Raw genomic sequence first — 19,416 nt, forward strand, 5'->3', positions numbered from 1 at the left:
TATGGGAGGATTGCACATCATATTGCATATCATATCTTGAGCGAACTGGAGGTAACCTGGTGTTTCTATGATGCTAATTGCTAAGAATAACATGGTATTACATATGTAGCAGGACACAATGCCTGACCATCATTGTTCCATGATCACTACGGAGTATTGCCGTCAATGGTAGCATACCCCGGTATTTGCTTTTTATCAGGCGCCCCTTGATTGCTCCTGTACGGTTGATCACTTTTGATCCGCATTCAGCATGTGATGCATTATTTGCGGCAATCTCCCGCCCTCAAATGGCCACACAAGTAAATACAGACAGGCCAGATAAATCCTACGCTCACCGTATGCTTTCTATGTTTTCAAGGACATAGCATTGATTCAATCCGAAGCCGTTATGATAGACAATCCCCACTGCATACTGTGGCGGTAAGAAACTATTTATTATTACCCGCTCGGAATGCTACCCTCTGGCAATTAGGCTTCACAGACTTCACCAAAACCATGGAACCTCTTCTCCATGATCACCAAGCCTTGTGACATTAAGCAAGGGATATCTGTAGAATGAAGATGATGAGAACCCTGTCTCTCCTCTCTTCTCTCTTCGTCTGAAGGGCAGAGCAATAATTGCCTCAGCCTCATGTGCTCTGTATATGATATGATGCCCCGCTATGCCGAGCCTTTTGGACAGTCGTGCCAGCCCGACAGTGTGTGACAGCGGGCAGAACCTTTTGTGTTCCTCCCTATTTCTCTAGGCAACCCCATTTTTGGTATTATTTATGACCCCTGTAAGCCCCTCATCTCTTCCAACTTATAAACCACATCGCTCGTGTTTAATTTATCTCGATCTACCCAGCCTCGGTGCGGTAGTTGTCTGTGGCGCGTTTCGACTCCCTCTCTTGGCGTTTTGCGGAGAAAGCCGTGGGTGATTCCTACCGCGTTTGTGACAGACCAAGATATCTGTCCCATTTCAAACTGCAGCTCGTTTTCGCAAATTTCTCTTGCGAGTGGCTGCAGTCCTCTAGTTGCCCCTATCTATTCTCGAATCTGAGGGGCGGAGAAAACAGGCGCCTCTTGTCTACAGCACCCTTCCGTGTTGTGGTTCTGCCGGATCAGAGCATTGTCAGCCAAGCAAGTACACTGGCTGGCCTGTCAAGGTCTCAGCCTTCACACTCCTGCAGCAAAAAGGCAGCGAGCTTCTGGTCCTGAAAGCGGAACTCGAGTACGTATACATCAGCCAGAAAGGCGAAACTGACGAATCATCGTGGGCTGGTCGATCTCTCTCCACATTCCTCGACGCTTGGCCAAGTCTTGCAAACATTAAAAGCATATTATCAAATATCTAACCCCGGCTGTCAAACCGCCGCGGGCGGAACGACACAGAATGGCCGCATACAATAGTAGAGCATACAACAAGACGAAAAGACGAGCCACGTCATCTCTGGCGGGTGCTCTGGAGTCGGAACGTCTTGAATGGGTCGAAGATGAGCTTCTCGAATCCGGCCCGTCGTCTAACCGAAGGCCCCCAGCCCAAGCGGCCCCGTTGCGGAGCCAGCTCGACACTGCTCCATCTCCTGATATATTACCTCCGCGCCATGGATCTATCGCCGGTATTGGGGTTGGTGTGACTTCTCCTTCTAATAATCGTCGCAGCTGGGCAGGTCCTGTTTCGGAATCTGCATCAACGTCGGACTCTGGTGCTCCAGGAACCGCAACATCGTACGCTTCTTTGAAGAGATTTCCCGGTGAATCAGAACCGTCTGCAGCTCGCAGGGCTTCGGACAATTCGGATCAAATCTCGATCGGAAAGAGAAAATTAGTAGACCGAAATAAACTCGACAATAACGAGATGCCGGTGTTACCGAAGCGTACTATACAAATTCAGTTACCGGAGAAGCCTCCGAGGGAACCGAGGGATCCCAACCACCGCAAGCAGAGCAAGAGCACCATGGCTGCGATGATGTCGGGATTTGACTTGAAAGTCAGCCTCCCAAGTTTTTCCAGAGGAAGGACGCCCGCCCGACAGAGCTCGTCCCGGGGGGCGTCACTCGACTCTCGAGTTCCTCAACGACGTGCTCGGTCCGGCTCCCAGAATCGCTGGCTCGGTTCTAACCCGCTGAACCTTTCATCCTCAAAGCCGAGCAAGCCGGCGACGCCCAAGGAAAAATTATCCCCCATGAACAACACCCATCCTAATCACTCGGATTCCTCGCTTCCGCAGTCGGTCGGCACTGGCACCAGTGTGACCTCGCCCCTTAAGGAGAGTGAATCTCCAGAGCCGGACATTAACACAGCTACATCATCCACTGGGGATGAGCGCTTGGCCAAAGATTTGTATGATAGCGAGAACAACCCAATGGACAGCAGCGAAGATGAACCCGATGAGTCGTCGTCAAGTGATGACGACAGCGATAGTGAGATCGAGCGTGGCCGAAAGAAAGCTCCGAATGCAAGCGATCAAGCGCCGACTCTAGGGCAGGTAGATGGTGGTACGGATGAGCGTGTGTATTGCTCCATTGGGGTCCCTATGGCTTCCGCATACTGACAGACATTTCATAGACGACCAAGTGATTGAGGAGAAGTTGAAAGCAACGTCTCTCTCAGATCAAAAGCCTACTCTGGTGCACTCTGCAAAACAGGGCCCGCATATGCTTGATGTTCATCCGCGGACGAGCTTTGATCCTGGTTCCGGCCTCAGCACGCCATTTGGATCCGACGACGAAGCGGAATTGTCGGATATCAAGCGAGCGCAGAAACTCACCATGCAAATGTCCGCTATTGACACTTCAGTCCCCAACCGATCGATTAGAACCATCATTCGAGGCGATTTCGCCCGACTACAGGAAGAGAGCGAGGGCGGACGTCGCCGGCAGCGCAAGTATCTAGTAGCTACTGACCTCAGCGAAGAGTCTGTTTACGCCCTGGAGTGGACAATTGGTACCATTCTCCGGGACGGAGACACCATGTTTGCTGTCTGTGCAGTTAACGAGGAGCTGAGCATTCCCTTCACGTCGGTACAGATCGGAGAGGGCGCCCAAGCAATGCAGGACTCAGACGCCATTGTTGGTTCCCAGACGGAAGAAACTGTCTTTAAGTCACAGAATGATTCAATTACCAGTAACCTGCCTCGTACCTTGTTGGGTCGTCTAGGACAGGGTACGGACAGCAAACCAAGCTCTGTCGATGCCCGGGGTGTGCCCAAAGGCCAAGGGGAGAGAAACCGTGCGGTGGAGATTATTTCGCAGACCTGTGTCCGTTTGCTCAGAAAGACCCTTTTGCAAGTCCGAGTTGCCGTCGAGGTGATTCACTGCAAGAGCCCAAAACATATGATCACAGAAGCTGTACGTGCCCGTCCTTGCGCTTATGAGTTCACGAACCCCGCTTGTCCAGATATACTGACCAGTCTACCACTAGATTGACGGTCTCGAGCCTACGCTTGTTATTGTGGGAGCTAGGGGCCGAAGCGCTCTGAAAGGGTGAGTCGCTCGAGAGGACGAGTCTGCATCTATCGGAAGCTAATATAATGTTGCTTGAGCAGTGTTCTCCTTGGATCGTTCTCCAACTATTTGGTCATGAACTCATCTGTCCCGGTCATGGTGGCACGCAAGAAATTACGAAAGCAGACAAAGAACAAGAAGACAATTGTTCGCCTTTCCAACAACCTTGCAACACCAAAGAAGCTAGCTTTTGCCAAGGTCGATTAGAGTGCGACGAGTCTCATGGCTTCCACGATACTTTCTACGGTGGTGTCCTCATGGTGCCATAATGCATGGCGGGCGTTTTTTTTTTCATATTCCCATAATGATGACTTTTTTTTTTTTTTCTTGCTGTGTATGATTATGATCTACTACCATAGGGGGCGAGGATGATTTTTGCATCTGCAATCTGCTCTTGCTGGCTATCTTTTTACCTTGTTGTCTTTTGAGCATCACACTCTATTTGTATCCCAACTTTTATGTTGTCAGAGCATGAGGATACCATCGTACACGGGGCTGAGCCCTTTCAATGAGAAAATCCTAATAATTAATGACAAGTAGATCCTTCTCTCCAAGAAACTCCATTGTCCTACATAATTAATCAACAGTCGCGAGAGATCATCCTGACGGAGCGGAGGATCATCACGTGCATGCGTCACCGCCAAGCTGGAGCTGCGGGCGTGGATCCCTCTTGGATCGATTACGGACGACTACTTGGCCTCCTCGTCAGGAGCAGCTCTTCCAGACCTTTCATCCCCCTCTCTTATAGCTTCCTTCAGCTCTTAACGGTCGTCCGCCAAGGATCCTGCAGCCATGGCCGAATTCGTCGACCCGAGGATGACCAACATCAAGCCTCGCATCCGCTACAACACCATCGGAGGTATCAACGGTCCGCTGGTCTTCCTTGATAACGTACGTAATTGGCCTGGGGTCGCAGCGTTGACACAAACTTATCTGCAGCATGAACGGAATGACATGCTGACTTTGCTGTGACAAGGTCAAATTTCCCCGCTACAATGAAATCGTCTCTTTGACTCTTCCCGACGGGACAGAACGGTCGGGTCAGGTCCTTGAAGCTAGAGGTATGACTTTACCCCTGGCGTTTAGCACGATACATATATCCCGTTCGTGACGGCTGATATCTGGGACGAATGAATAGGCAACAGAGCAGTTGTACAGGTGTGAACCAACCCGATAATGCGAGGCTATGAAGCTCGGTTTTTGTCATGCGGGGTGCTCATACGGTTTTGCGACTTACTATAGGTTTTCGAGGGTACTTCGGGCATCGATGTTAAAAAGGTAAAGATTTGGACTCTGGATGATAAAAGTGGAGTTTTATCGAAGCTGGATCAGCTGCTGACTGCCGTCGTGCTTAGACCAAAGTCGAGTTCACCGGCCACAGCTTGAAGCTCGGTGTGTCCGAGGACATGCTGGGTCGTGTGTTTGATGGATCAGGTCGTGCTATAGACAAGGGCCCCAAGGTTCTGGCGGAAGATTATCTGGATATCAACGGTCAACCTATTAACCCCTACTCGCGAGTATGTATCCGACCCTCAGTCATCGGCAATGGCAGAGCTTGCAGATGGTGAAGCTAATGCGTGCGAACTCCAGGTCTACCCCGAGGAAATGATCTCCACCGGTATCTCCGCCATCGATACGATGAACTCAATTGCCAGAGGTCAGAAGATTCCCATCTTCTCTGCGGCCGGTCTTCCACACAACGAGATTGCTGCTCAGATCTGTCGGCAGGCCGGTCTGGTCGGGAAGCCCACCAAGGACGTCCATGATGGGCATGAAGAGAACTTCTCGATTGTCTTCGCAGCTATGGGTGTGAACATGGAAACGGCCCGTTTCTTCACCCGGGATTTCGAGGAGAATGGCAGTATGGAGCGTGTCACTCTCTTCCTCAACTTGGCCAACGATCCTACGTACGTTTGTCTGTGCTGCTCCGGTTTCCTGTCTTGTTTGATTAACCGTTCTCCAGAATCGAGCGTATCATTACTCCTCGTCTTGCCTTGACCACTGCCGAGTACTACGCCTACCAGCTTGAGAAGCACGTCCTGGTTATCATGACTGATCTCTCGGCTTACTGTGATGCCCTTCGAGAGGTTTCCGCTGCTCGAGAAGAAGTTCCCGGTCGTCGTGGTTACCCCGGTTACATGTACACTGACTTGTCGACCATTTACGAGCGTGCCGGTCGTGTTGAGGGCCGGAACGGATCTATCACTCAGATTCCTATCCTTACCATGCCTAACGATGGTAAGCAGATTCTTTTGCGTTCCCTTAGCAGTTTGTGCTGATTCGGTCCCCTCCAGATATCACCCACCCCATTCCCGACTTGACAGGTTATATTACCGAGGGACAGATCTTCGTCGATCGTCAACTGTACAACAAGGGTGTCAACCCGCCCATTAACGTCCTTCCTTCTCTATCACGTCTCATGAAATCTGCCATTGGTGAGGGTCGTACCCGTAAAGACCACTCCGATGTGTCCAACCAGCTGTATGCCAAGTACGCTATTGGACGAGATGCCGGTCAGTTTTCCTTGACAGAATCCCCGACATCATTATTAGGATGCGCACTGACACCTCATTCACAGCCGCCATGAAAGCCGTCGTCGGTGAGGAAGCCCTCTCGTCAGAAGACAAGCTCTCCCTCGAGTTCCTGGACAAGTTCGAGCGCACCTTCATCAGCCAAGGGCCCTACGAGTCGCGGACCATCTTCGAGTCTCTCGACATCGCCTGGAACCTGCTCCGCATCTACCCCAAGGAACTGCTCAACCGTATCCCCAAGCGGACTCTGGACGAGTTCTACGCCCGCTCCGCACGCAAGCTTCCGGCCAAGGACACAAGAGACAACTCCGCGGAGAACGTGGGCGCTCCTCTCATCGAGACCTAAATCTTTCATATAGCGTGCGTTATCGTTGACTTTCTCGTTGCCGAGGTATGCGTGGCTCGTCCTCGCCGAGGGGAGTTGTGTTTTCAATTTTCTCTTTCTCCTAAATCTCGTCGTCTTCAGCTTGCGTCGTTAAGCTTTCGTTCTTAAGAGCTTGCATATACTCTATTTTCTGTTATGTAGTTGTATGTCCCACAGTATAAGTCAATCTCTCGGAAATAAGATATATCCAGATAGATTTAAGGTGTGCTGTTGGTGCAAACTACTGTGGCTCCCATAACCTCGAAATCAGCATGCAAAATCTATTGATTTATTTGATCCAGCTTTTAGATACACGTGCAATTCCATGAGGTAAAGGCGACCCCGAAAAAGGATGATTCATCACCGAGCTTTTCTCATCGCCGATGCTATATATAAACTACACCGTCCTTTTTTTGCAAGCAGACCGAAAGAAATATGAAGATGGGAAAAGGGTCGTGCCAGACGTCGCTCATAAGCAAGATAAGTGAAGGGTCAATTGAGGTCGGGTTGAGGAAGGCAGCTTAGAACCGCAGGTCCCAGCCGATCTGGGGACCCAGACGGGGTAGTTCGTCCGCGACGCTCTGGACGTCCTTGTCTCCTCTGCCGCTCAGGTTCAGGACGATGTCGCCGGTCTTCATCGACTTGGCGAGTTCCATGGCGCCCCAGACGGCGTGCGAGGACTCCAGGGCGGGGATGATGCCCTCGGTCTGAGCGAGGGTGCGGAAGCCGATCAGGGCCTCGGCGTCGGTGGCTGCGATGAAGCGGGCGCGGTCGCTGTCCTTCCAGGAGCTGAGTTCGGGCCCGACACCGGGGTAGTCCAGGCCGGCGGAGATGGAGTGGGTCTCGGAGATCTGGCCGTGCTCGTCCTGGAGGACGTAGGTGCGAACACCGTGCAGGACACCCTTGCTGCCGCCGGTCAGGGTTGCCGAGTGTCTGTTTGTGTCGATACCGTCGCCTCCGGCCTCGACACCGACCAGCTTGACGCTGGTGTCCTTGGAGAAGGGGTAGAACATGCCGACGGCATTGCTACCACCGCCGACACAAGCGACGACGGCATCGGGGAGTCTGCCGATGGCCTCCATCATCTGCTGCTTGGTTTCCTCACCGATGACGGACTGGAAGGTACGCACGATGGTGGGGAAGGGGTGAGGTCCGATGGCGGAACCGATAATGTAGTGAGTGGTGTCCAGGTCAACAACCCAGGCACGAAGGGCCTCGTTGACGGCATCACGCAGGGTTCTGCTTCCGGCATCGACAGCCACAACGGAGGCGCCAAGAAGCTTCATCCGGAAGACGTTCAGGGCTTGACGGCGGACATCCTCAGCACCCATGTACACGACACACTTCATGCCGAACTTGGCGCACACAGTGGCTGTGGCGACACCGTGTTGTCCAGCACCGGTCTCAGCGATGATTCTGGTCTTGCCCAGTCTCCGAGCGATGAGAATCTGACCGAGAGCGTTGTTGATTTTGTGACTGCCAGTATGGTTGAGATCCTCACGCTTGAGCCAAATGTTGGCACCTCCTGCATACTCAGTGAGGCGATTGGCCAGATGCAGGCTGCTGGGTCTACCCATGTATGGGTAGTAAGAGCGGAACTCCTCCCAGAACTTGGGGTCATTCAGAGCTTCTTGGAAACCGCGCTCGAGCTCGGCCAAGCAGTCCATGAGAGACTCAGGAACGTACTGTCCACCAAATTCACCGAAGCGCGACGGCTGAGCAGCGGGGTTACCAATTCCATTGAGAGCGTCGATCTGGTCGGCCAATCCGGGACCCGCGGGAGTATCGGCCTCGGTAACAACATCGGTAGGCTGCGAGACAGCCGGTGCCTGAGCCTTCTCCACGGCCTCCAAGACGTTGATCTCACGAGTCAAGAGACCCTGAGCATCTCTCTCGAGCTTGCGGCCAGTGACACCCGACAAGTACTCCTCGGCGTGTTTAGCCGCCTGACCGGCAGGGGCCTGGCCCAGGACAGTGATGATCTGACTACCAATAACAACACCCTCGGCGAGTTCCTGCACATTCAAGAAGTGCTCACGAGTGCTGACACCGAAGCCCAGAGCAGCGGGCACATTACCCGACCATTGGTGAACGCGTTTTAGAAGCTCGGGCAGATTCGAGCTCAGCTGTCCCGTCGCACCGGTGACACCCATCCTCGAAACGACGTAGATGAAAGAATCGGCGATCTTGCAGAGAAGCTTCATACGGGACTCGGAGGTGGCGGGGGCGATGAGCGGAACGTAAGACAGACTAGAAGAGCAAGTTAGCATCATTCACCGGATTGAAGAACGAACCCGCGCCTGGTCGGATGCTCGCACATAGACGCAATACTTACCCATTGCTAGCACACAGATCTCTGAACCGCACCGCCTCTTCGGGAGGAAGATCGACCATGATGAACCCATTGACACCAGCCTCCTTGCAATCCTTGAGCATACGCTCCTCACCATACCGCAGGACAGGGTTGTAGTAGCCCATTAGAAGCAGCGGGGCCTTGAGGCCTCTGCTTCTAGCTTGACGGACCATGTTCAGAACTGTGGTGACGGTGACGCCATTGGCCAGAGCCTGGGTGTTGGCCTTCTGAATGGTGGGGCCATCTGCGATGGGATCTGTGAATGGAATGCCTAGTTCGATGATATCTGTTGAGAGTCAATCGATCGCGTTAGCATTTTGAGTCTTCATGGTCCGGGAGGCGAATATGAGGGGGCGGGGTAAGGAACCATACCTGCGCCTCCATTCTCTAGCCCAAGGAGAATGTCAACCGTCTCCTCGACGGTGGGATAGCCGGCTGTGATGTATGCTACGAGGGCTGCGCGCTTCTGCTCTTTGCACCTGGCAAAAGTGCTCTTGATGCCTTCCATGGTGTGTGTGAATGGGAGCAGGGAACTGCTCAATGCGAGGGGCGGATTTTAGAGTTTGAAGAATGTCACGGATCAAAGGAATTGACAGTAGAGAAGGAGTGAGAGAAAGTATGTTAAGGGAGAGGAAATTGAAGGAGTAGGGAGATAGAGATATTGGGCGGGGGAAAGGGGATTGAAGGGAGAAGAGGCAAGGGTCTCACAGCGTCAGTCTCAACTCTCGGCTCAGTCCTGTTCTGTTCCTGGTTGACTCACTCTTTTCTTTTCTTTATGCGCCGATGTCCCGCCGATCAGGTGACTGCCGATAAGATAAAGCCCTGTGAGGAACTCCGGTTACCATACCGTACACTGGTTGATGAAAACAGCATCCTGAGGCATCCAATCCCCAATTTGCACCACATAAATCGAATAAAAACAATCAAATTATTTTCAATATCCTTCTTGGATAGCTATAACTAAGACAATCAATGAAGCCGAACTAATTACCAGAACTGAAAAAGCAGAATGTCCCAGACGCCTAGCTATGCATACAAGCTGGACTATCAAGGTGCCAACATCGGCCTCAAGATGCACGCAAAACCAAACGAGGACGTGTATGCCGAATCTCTGTATATTCAACCAGATGCCCAAATACACAGAGCGGTGGCGGATAAAAAAAGGAACAAATCCAACCTGATTAAACCCAAGAGATCCTTGTGTCCCTTCGCCAGACCTGTCCATTAGATCCGTCCCAAAAAAAAAAAAGCACGATTTTTTCCGGACCTGCGAAATGCAAAAGGAACGACTGCAGCGCCACGCAATGCCATATAATATACAACCTTCGCAAGGAGTGGAATCATAATGCCCGCACAAGTTCCCAAACAGAAAAAGGAATGTACAACACACCGTCTAAACGTATGCCATGTCAGAAACTCAGAGAATCAACAGAGAACAAGAACATTTCCGGGCATTAAGACATCAAGATATTCAAGGAGAGACATGAGATCATTGCGAGTGATCATAACCAAGCGCCGTGGCTAATACCAAAGGAGTGACGAGAAGGGACCGGGGACAAGACCGCCGCAAATGAGAACAGCGCGAAAACAACCAAAACCGAATATAAAACAAAACAGACCAAAACGCCGGTAAATGCAGTGGGGATAAGCGATATAGGGGACCCCTATATGCTCCAGCGACCAAGTATTATTGAACCATAGTGCGAGACAAGCTGGAGAATCAACACCCGTGGGAAGGGTCGGGTAACGAGTAAGGCAAAGGAGCTAGATAGCTATAACTGGGGGCCGCACTTGCCGAAGGATGATGGGCAAGACTGTTGGGATCCCATGACGGCCGACCGACAGGAGCTGTGAGTGAGAGTTGGCCCTGTTGCTGGCAGACAGCGGGATATGCGTATCCCGATGCCATACTATGATACGGTTGGGTGACAGCAGGTAGCACAGCTCGCAGTTCAGATGTTCCGGTTATGGGGGGACCCGAGGAGCCAGCGGGCGGAGAGTAGGCTGGTGTTGCAATGCTATGACAGTAGCTGCTGGACGGAGCAGCGTCTGAAACCGACTGGGGAGAAGCTGCAGCGTACGGCTCTGTACCAGAGTCCGACGCTGCTCCGTTGCCAGCAAAGGTGGAACTGATTGGCGTTGGCAGCGCCCCAGCGGTCGATGAGTAACTTGCAGACTAAGGCCACCCTGCGTTAGAGGATCACTGCATAGCTGAGGGAATTCTGAAGAGTGTACTTACGTATTTGCCAATGATCTTCTTGAGTGCATGGCTGAGGATTTTCCAAGGGAAGACTTTCACATCCTTCTCAATGTTTCGAGGTTTGGGGGCGGGGAAGCCCATAATAACCTTGAAGAAGTCTTCACTATCTGCTTTGGCTTTGGAGACGGTGAGGGGTCGGAAGCCCTCCAAATTCCTGCGGATGCGATTCTTCTCCTCCACCGTGAAACGGACACCAACGAGGGATTCAAGAAGGTAGATGGTGTCCACGCTTGTGACGAAGCATTCGTCTTTGCCTTCCCAGTAGATGCAGCTGATACAAATACTGTTGGGAGCGCGCTCATCCGGGGAGACAGGCTTGAAGTCGGCGTGGATCGTGCTTCCGTTCTGCATGCGAGTGAATTGAACCAGACGTCGCTTGGCCTCGCGCTCTTCCTTTGTCCACCCCTCCGTCATAGAGTCCAGGTCCCCGTTCAGTTTGAGGACGGCTTTTGATGGGTACATAGCATACGGATTGAATGATTGCGCGTGCCCTAACCCATTCGCCTGCTGCAAGGTCGACGTCCGAATAAGAGTTGGATTAGCTGGCCTTGCCGGCGAGGATGACTTGTGTTGACGCAAGCTGTGAGCGATCGCGTAGGCAGGGGCCCTTGAATCGCCAGTCACATTGACAATCGACGGGCTCCATGAAGGGGTGAGCGGAGAAGGTGCACGAACGGACGAGTGTGGTGCGGTCGATCCAGCGGAATATTGCGTAGGCGCAAGCCTGGGGGAAGCATTCGCATGGTATGGAGGCAAGAATCCGTTCATGCCGGGGAGCGTCTGCAAGTAGGGTGAGTAGGAGGTCGTACGGCCATCTTCATATCCCGGTTGTCCCGGAGCCCGTCTGATTGGCCTGTAAGTGACATTCTCTGAGTAGGAAGAAATCCTTCTCTTGCGCGATTCGTCGGAGGGCGAGGTTTGCGAGGTATGCTCATATGTGTAAACGCCTACTTGCAGCGTGGTGACAGAGCCTCCATGATGGTTATCGATCACGATTTGCAGGGGCACGGCAAGTGACGGGGAACCCGTGGCGAGGAACGGGGGAGTGTCAACGGAGAGAGCATACTGAAAGGATGACCCCTGCAAGCCGAGGAAATGTGGGAGACATTCACACTTCTTCGACCCGAAGACAAGGTAGAGAGTGGCATATGGAGATGAGTGAAGATCATGTGGGCACTGAATTTGCACAAATACCCGTGTCCCTTCTGACCCTCTCTGAGGATTATATGAGATGACCTCCGGCAGCTGACGGGATTCTCCACCAAGCATGGGCGATCTGCTCTCCTCGTAAGAACTAGCATACTCCTGATTGGGCAAGTATGGGCCACAATCAGAAATCTGGCTGGCTTGATCCGCCATCGGGGATGGGACAAGCGAGGTAGCGGTCACATAAGGAGGCTGGCCATAGGTGGAATAAGAGGCACCGTTATGCAGAGATCGCGCAGACTCGTAATCTGAGAAATCAGCTGGTTAGTCTGTCTCCGTTTGCCAATGTAGCAGCAGTGCTCAAAGAAGAAAGAGAGGACGCAAACTTACCTAGCAAGGCCGCTGTCGGGGGTTTCTGAAAAGTCGACATAGACAGGAAGGGCTCAGACTTGGCCAGGAGGCCGTCTGAAAATGCACCGGCAAATCGTGACTCTTCAGGATCCGAGAAGTCCAGCGACTCGTCTAGAATGAGAGGTGTTTGGAAGTCGGGGTCGAACTGCGAAGGCGAAGAGGTAAGCAAAAGAATGAGGGAAAAGAGCACACAATCCGAAGGAGTTTCGCGGCGAGACAAGGATTGAGCCAACATTGAGAAACCGACAGGATCAAAAAGGGGAAAACAGAAGAGAGCAGTGGTAGTTGGGCAGCAATGAGAGAAACAGAAGTTTGGGACTTTGACTTACCAGAATACCGTGTGTCTTCGAGTAAGCCAGTTTGAAAATGTTGCAGCAACTGCAACGGAACACAACAGCCTAAAGAAGCGAATGACAGGCAATTTATCCTGAAAAACGATAGGATGTCGGAAAGGCACCACAGGGAGCTCTCCGAGACAAAACGAGTGACGGTACGAAGTGGCTGTTAGTCTCCAGAAGAAGAGGCGTAACGACACAGCTTCGAATCAACGACCGGTATTCAACACGGAAGGCTGAAACCAGCAAAGGTTGGCAGCAGGATAGGCGTCAAAGACAGGCCACGCTACTGAGAAAAGTAGTCCGAAACACCCTATGAAAGCAGCGGGTGCATTTGCAGACGAGATATTGACTCTCCAAGTATGGTCGATCCCGACGGAACAATAGTGGGATATCCGTCAGACGGTCTCACGATGGCAAGCGAGCTTTGTCAAACAGAACAGATATTGCGGAGGCGTTTTTCGTTTCTTTTTCTTTGCTTGTCTATCTCTCTCTAAGCGAAGGAAGTCTCAGGATTTCCTGGAATCGCTGACCATAGAGGGGATTCGGTTGCAGGCGGGCCACGAACTACTCCACTGGTGAGCACGAACCTCGCAAAGAAAAGAGGGCCGGCTTTCTGCATAGACTAGTAAGACTTACCGAGTGAGATAAAGAACAACAGAAGATCTAACCAGGTCACACCTGAGGCAACTTGACAGCTAATATGCAAAATCTAAGGTCCACCGAAACGACTGACGAAATGACCTACGCCCTAACAATGTCAACAACAAACACACAAGGTTCACGGGGAAATTATGACAAGCGCATGCTGAATTAACACGAATCCTAATTTTCCTAATGGCCTGGTGCACCAGAGGCACGACCTGGATGAAGCAAGGAGTGGAGGAAGGCAAAAGGGGACGCGAAAGGGGACTGATTTTGATGCAAGGCACCGGCAGCGCAGTGGCGAAGGGAGGAGGGGATGCTAACCTTGTCAAATTAACGAGTCCCTGTCACTTCCAAGAGACTCTCTCGCTTCCCAAAAGGGGCCCAGGTTTGAGATAATCTCTGCTTTTTGGGAAAGAAGTGGTGCTTTCAACCGAGACACCTGTCCAAGACGAGTAGGGTCCAGAATCACCACCACCTCCTGAACGACGTTGCTGCGGGCAGGAAATTGGGACAAGCTGAGTCCCACTTTGATATTGATTTCAGGGCGCAGATGAAGCCGAAAGGGATGATATTGCTGGAAAGGAGATCAAGTCCAAAAGAGTAACCAGATGATCTCTTAGGCAAACGGCTTTGCGGGGTGAGTCGTTTCTACAGTCAACTGCGAATCGAAACCGAACAAACGCACGGGACTGGTAGGTAGTTCAAGCGGAAGAGATGGTAATAATGGCCCGTCAATATTGATTTGGTCCTCCCTTGAATTTCCCTAGAAAGTGCAATAAAGTCGATTCGGGCCCAGATGGAGGTGAAGGTGGTCGACACAATCAACGAGGGCGTGATACTCGCGAGCGATGCGATTAACTATTATAGGGTATATTGAATATTGAATAAATCGATCCACCGACGTTGTCGTCTTTTCTCTCTCTCTCTCTCTCTCTCTCCAGCCGACAAATATAGCGAACGTAATAATAACCTTGCGCAAATAACAAGCGAGCGTGATGGCGAACGTGTGATGAGCGAATGTAATAAAGCGAAAGTAAGAAGAATCGAAATTCCTCAAGCTGCCATCTCAAGAAGGTCCGGGGGGGAGGGGGAAAGTAAGATAGATGTATGGAGGAAGAGGTAAGAGAGGTAGAAGTAGGAGTACGAGATGACGAGAGATATAAGATTATTGCTTCTCTTGATTTTCTCACCCCCTTCCTTTTTTAAGACCGAGGCTGTGGTGGTAAGAAGCGTAGTAGGTAGACTAGACAGCCTGATTKATGGGATGGTGACTTGGAGTACTTGCTAGGGCAGTGTGGCGGGGGATGCACAACGCACCGGTGTCAAGGAACTTATCTAAAGGAATAGACTAGTAGATAGATATGGAGTAGCTTTTTTATCTAGTTTTCATCACTAGATCTTTTTTAGTCCTAAGGTCCTGCAAAGTACGGTTTGCTGGTGGTGCTGGAAGTGGGCGGATGCCCTACTAGGTACCTATCTAGCACTCGAAGTAGTAAGTGGTTTCTTTAGCAAGGTACCTTAAGTTAGTACCTGCCTAGCAGTTGTGGTACAAGGGTCCTGAATACCACGGTACGTACCACGAATTTCTTCCCAGCAGCATGATTCTTTTTTTTCCCTTATTTGTTTTTTTTTCCCTTTTTACGCGAGGCGACGAACTTAACTCGTGTGAGCATGATACCCGGCTCCAGTCTATTCTATTACCCAATCACAATAATTATACGGAGTGTATTCCGAAGACAGCCTAACTTAATGACTGGTTGGCCGAAAGAGCTTTTGTTCTGTTCAACTGGATATGGATTCCACAGCTCCAGCTGAACAGTGAGCCGTTAATGCTTCCACTCAGTAGTAAGAACAGATTCTAATAATAATAAGATAATGATGACAATAATCAATAGGACGATAATAATAACATCTTCTGCCATTTCCACCATCAAAACCCATAGTGTCCGCTGATTCGGAGAGCCATACAGAAACAGAATGGGAGGCCCAGGTTCCCTATTTCCGTTCCTATCCAGTATCAAATTTTCCTTGTTTTAGTACTCTATTAAAGACTCAAGAGAGGAAAAAAGTGGAGGTGTTCTTTCTGGAACGAGTTAGCTTGGAGCTGTTAGGCAAAAAGATATTGAAATCGATATTAATATTAATCTACGCAGTATAGGTCGGAAGTTATTAGAATGTTGCGAAAAAAGGCGAGGAGCGAGTTATAACACAATGATGATGAATCATTAGACTAGGAGTACGGAGTACTTGAGTACTTCATCTGTCTGCAGCTTGTACAGATGTTGGGATGGATATTACAGTCCTGTTACTTTCAACTCGCATCTATTTGCGACAAGCAAGCGTGAGTGGATGAAGTAGCCACTGAGCAATGAGCCCTGGCAAAGGAAAAGCATACGGAGTACTGTTTTGGGCCCTTGGGGAAAGCCACCGTTCAATCGGTCCACGCCGCCGCCTGGTAAGGAGTGGATCCTCCCAGGAAGCATGGGGCCGATTCAAGAAGGCTGCAGAAGGACGGTGGGGGAACGAGGGAAATGCGTGGTTGGTGTTAGGACTGAAGGATTACTGTACTCTATACCCACTTGATACCGAGCACTTGCTCCTTCATTAAGTCAACATAGATTCTAACCATACCAAGAGGGCTAAGGAATCCAAGAGACGTCGAGTAACAGGAATACGGATACTGCTGGATAAATCGATGATGCTGGGTGGAGTTTGTATTGCGGGTTCTTTTTGTTCTCTGCCGTTACCGCCCGAGGTAGAGCTAGTATCCACCAATACAGTAGGGTATCCAGCAAGAAAAGTAAAAAAAGGTCTGCCTGAATGGCCAGGACCTTTTAGGAAAGGACAGCTCCGTGGTTAGTACGACTAGGTAGTTCCCACTAAAGACCTAACTAAGGTAGGGTAAGGTAGTATCTGGTGACTGCACAGCCTCTTCTTTGCTTTCCCAACTGTTTCCAATAATTTCTCCTCTCAACCTCTTCTTTCGGCCTCGTGGTCGAAGAATGGCCAATTCGTCTGCACGTTGTTTTATCCAATAAGATCAACACTCTGGAGATCTTTACCGAAATCCTTGGTCAAACTAACTCGATTTCTGTATTCCGGTCTCCAGGTAGGATAAACTCCATGTGTAAACCCATTCTCCCGAACCACGGAATAATACCGGTGCTTTGCCGTAGTTTTGACTTCGATCGAGCACCCAAAGCCCGCAGCATATTATTAGACTATTATTACTTCACTGGTATCGGCCGTATGGACTGTATGTGAAAGGGTCTCCACCTCTGGACTCTCGCCAATATCAAGAAGTGATATCACCTGCCCCAGTGCCCAGATGGAACCCTTCTTTGAAGCGATTCCTTATTTTGGACCCCTCAAACAGGACTCCAGACGCTGTCCTTGCCTATTTTGGCATCTTCCGTACTTAGGCGGCCTGAGATAAAAACCGCATGGCTGACAGATGGTGACTAACGCGATGCATGGATGGACTTAAATCATTTTCTGTGTTTCCTGGCCCTCTGGGTACCATCTGATACACCTACTCCGTACTCTTCCTAGGTACCAAGCAAGCACTAGGTTCTTCACCTCTTGGATGGAGCAACGGTCATGCCGTTCTACACTTCCGCGGAATGGGGATTGTTTTTTCGAGAGGTGACCTTGAGTGACGACAGAAATCTTAACATTATCGTATGAGGATATCTTATCGACGTTGGTTCGCTCTTATTCGCCCCACAAGACATCTGCGCCATGAATAAGATGTTCTACGGTTGGATTCAATCAACAAAAAAGACTTCCAAACCTCGAATTCATGACAGCAGCGACGTTACACTATTACTCTCCGCAAGCAAGTTACCCGTCCTAACGGCGTTGTTGTCATGGGATTTGGCAAGCGAGTGCCTTCTTGTGACCTAATAATATCTTCCACTGAGGACGGGTTTCTGCCAAAGTTTATTTGTCTTTTGCCAAAGTCGGCCTATGCCATGAGCTTTCAACACGAGCGTGCACTGTCAGGACCAGTCAGGTTGATGACTCACATGGCTCATATTTGGGTTGTTCTGCACATGCAAAGGTAGCCAGTTTCTTCCTTCTCGTCAGTTGGCTCCCTGCATCCTGTGCGTGGAAAGCAGCTGTCTACTAGCAGTCATTTTGGGACAAATGCATACAGGGACAGGCTTGTGCGATCATAGCACGCAAGGTGGCCCGGTTAAAGAGACTTGAAGTGTTTACTACTACTAACTCTGAGTGACTGCAATATTCACCGCTGTCGCTGTAGCTCTCTACATCATAGATAGCTGTCACCGCAGCTCAATGGTCATACTCCTGTGCTAGGGCACGTAATGACCTCACTTGACCAGATGGAGGAAGTGTAGGGACCAAATCGGGAAAAACGCGGATGTAGCGGCCGATCTAACCAGCTGCTAAACATAGCAAACCTTGCATGGGTTTTCGACTATGCAAGGTCTAATGTTTCCTATTGGACAGAAAGGGCTAGGGTGGATCACCCCACTGACCGGGGCCTCCAGGTCGAACCCGTCCCCTTTCAAAGACGGATGGCTTCGACAATGATTTGCTGACAATCGTCCGAAGTGGCACGATGGAAGGAGCGAAAGCAACTCTGCACTGTTACCTTATTGACTAAGCCTCAGTCTATCTTTGGACGGGAAGAATCATCGACGTTGACACTTTGACAGCAAAGCGCGACCATCAAAAATTCTTTTCCCTGCTCAGAGATCCAAGTCAATAGCCAAAGAAGGGGAAGGACCAAGTATGACGTTGCTCACCAGGTGCAGGAGGCCTTGATAGTTAGAAGGTGATACAGTGGCTGACACATCAACCTTGGTATAGTTACTTGTAAACAAAGAGGTAGGTAGCCTACGGAGTAGCTACAGTTAGGCAATTGTCCGCGGGACTTAGGGAGGTCTGGCTCTCTTGCAGGGAAACTCCGAAGTGCTGCTAACAATGAAGTCACCATGAGATGACCCCCCTCTCGAGATCGACTCATGCTAGAGTGAGGTACCTGAGAGTCCTGGCGCTGGGAGAGAGACGGGAGAAGGGATTGGGGCGGAAAAAAGGAAAAAAAAAAAAAAGAAAAGAAAAGAAAAGAAGAACCGCAGATCCCAAACGATCTTCCAACCTTGGGACCTTGCCAATCTCTTGCCCCGGAGTCCCTTTCTTGTCCCTCTGTCCCTCACGGGAAATAACTGAACTGGGCGGGAAACTTTGTGTGGACAGTCTAACACCACAAGTAGCAAATGACTAGAACCTGTTTCGAAGCGTCCACCGCCGCACCATTCACCAAATATCGCTAGAGCTGAAAGAAGTTGATCAACTAATAGTACTAGTACGAGGATTCGGTACCGTCCAATCTCGAAGGCTAGCTGAAGCACGGAAGAGGCTTTACCGCTGCTCCTTCACCGAGGTCGAAGTGGTTATTACTCCGTACGGAGAACTCGGTACCTTAAGACTATTGTTATTCGAATAGGGCTAACTCTCGCTTTTGCACCCGAAATACTTCGGCGACTGAAAGTGGGGCCTCGGCCCCAAGTATGATCATCGATCAGCGAAGTCCTTTCAGTGTTATCCCGCCGGGAGATACGGATCCGAATATTCTTGTCTCTCGAGCTTGAAGCGAGTGCCTATTTCTCTGTGGATGACAATTGACAATCCTCGAGGATTCTCGGATCCGGCTTATGTTCGGCTCAGGCCGTGGCCGAGATTGAGAGGGACGGGTAGGGATTACAGAGCGGAATTCACTCCGTAGAAGCTTACAGGTTCCTAATCCGAAATAGTTACCTTATTCATAAGGCTCTTGTCATCGTATCGGCGATCGATCAATACTCGAATAACAGACGATTTTGGGTCACTTGGACCTTATGGTAGTAGGTA

At 50.6% G+C, this 19,416-nt stretch overlaps 4 protein-coding genes across 4 annotated transcripts; 2 read left to right on the forward strand and 2 right to left on the reverse strand.

The window, feature by feature from the left end:
- Positions 1–1,375: 1,375 nt before the first annotated feature.
- On the forward strand, positions 1,376–3,695 carry Asppvi_007903 (universal stress protein family domain protein; the record flags this gene model as incomplete). Its single annotated transcript, XM_043303786.1, has 4 exons — positions 1,376–2,492; positions 2,551–3,332; positions 3,406–3,467; positions 3,530–3,695. 4 exons carry the CDS (start codon positions 1,376–1,378, stop codon positions 3,693–3,695), a joined length of 2,127 nt encoding a protein of 708 aa, XP_043159721.1.
- Positions 3,696–4,280: 585 nt separating this feature from the next.
- Positions 4,281–6,365, forward strand: Asppvi_007904 (H(+)-transporting V1 sector ATPase subunit B; the record flags this gene model as incomplete). The annotated part of the gene is made up of 9 exons (XM_043303787.1): positions 4,281–4,379; positions 4,465–4,549; positions 4,627–4,646; positions 4,731–4,766; positions 4,844–5,005; positions 5,079–5,395; positions 5,452–5,726; positions 5,783–6,001; positions 6,067–6,365. 9 exons carry the CDS (start codon positions 4,281–4,283, stop codon positions 6,363–6,365), a joined length of 1,512 nt encoding a protein of 503 aa, XP_043159722.1.
- A 539-nt stretch (positions 6,366–6,904) lies between these two features.
- trpB (tryptophan synthase TRP5) lies at positions 6,905–9,244 on the reverse strand (the record flags this gene model as incomplete). The annotated part of the gene is made up of 3 exons (XM_043303788.1): positions 6,905–8,633; positions 8,719–9,022; positions 9,109–9,244. 3 exons carry the CDS (start codon positions 9,242–9,244, stop codon positions 6,905–6,907), a joined length of 2,169 nt encoding a protein of 722 aa, XP_043159723.1.
- Positions 9,245–10,456: 1,212 nt separating this feature from the next.
- medA (transcriptional regulator medA) lies at positions 10,457–12,788 on the reverse strand (the record flags this gene model as incomplete). Its single annotated transcript, XM_043303789.1, has 3 exons — positions 10,457–10,912; positions 10,976–12,450; positions 12,533–12,788. The coding sequence occupies 3 exons, from the start codon at positions 12,786–12,788 to the stop codon at positions 10,457–10,459; spliced, it is 2,187 nt and encodes a 728-aa protein (XP_043159724.1).
- Positions 12,789–19,416: the final 6,628 nt, after the last annotated feature.

This window comes from Aspergillus pseudoviridinutans (genome assembly GCF_018340605.1).
Source record: "Aspergillus pseudoviridinutans IFM 55266 DNA, scaffold_5, whole genome shotgun sequence".
NCBI lineage: Eukaryota > Fungi > Ascomycota > Eurotiomycetes > Eurotiales > Aspergillaceae > Aspergillus > Aspergillus pseudoviridinutans.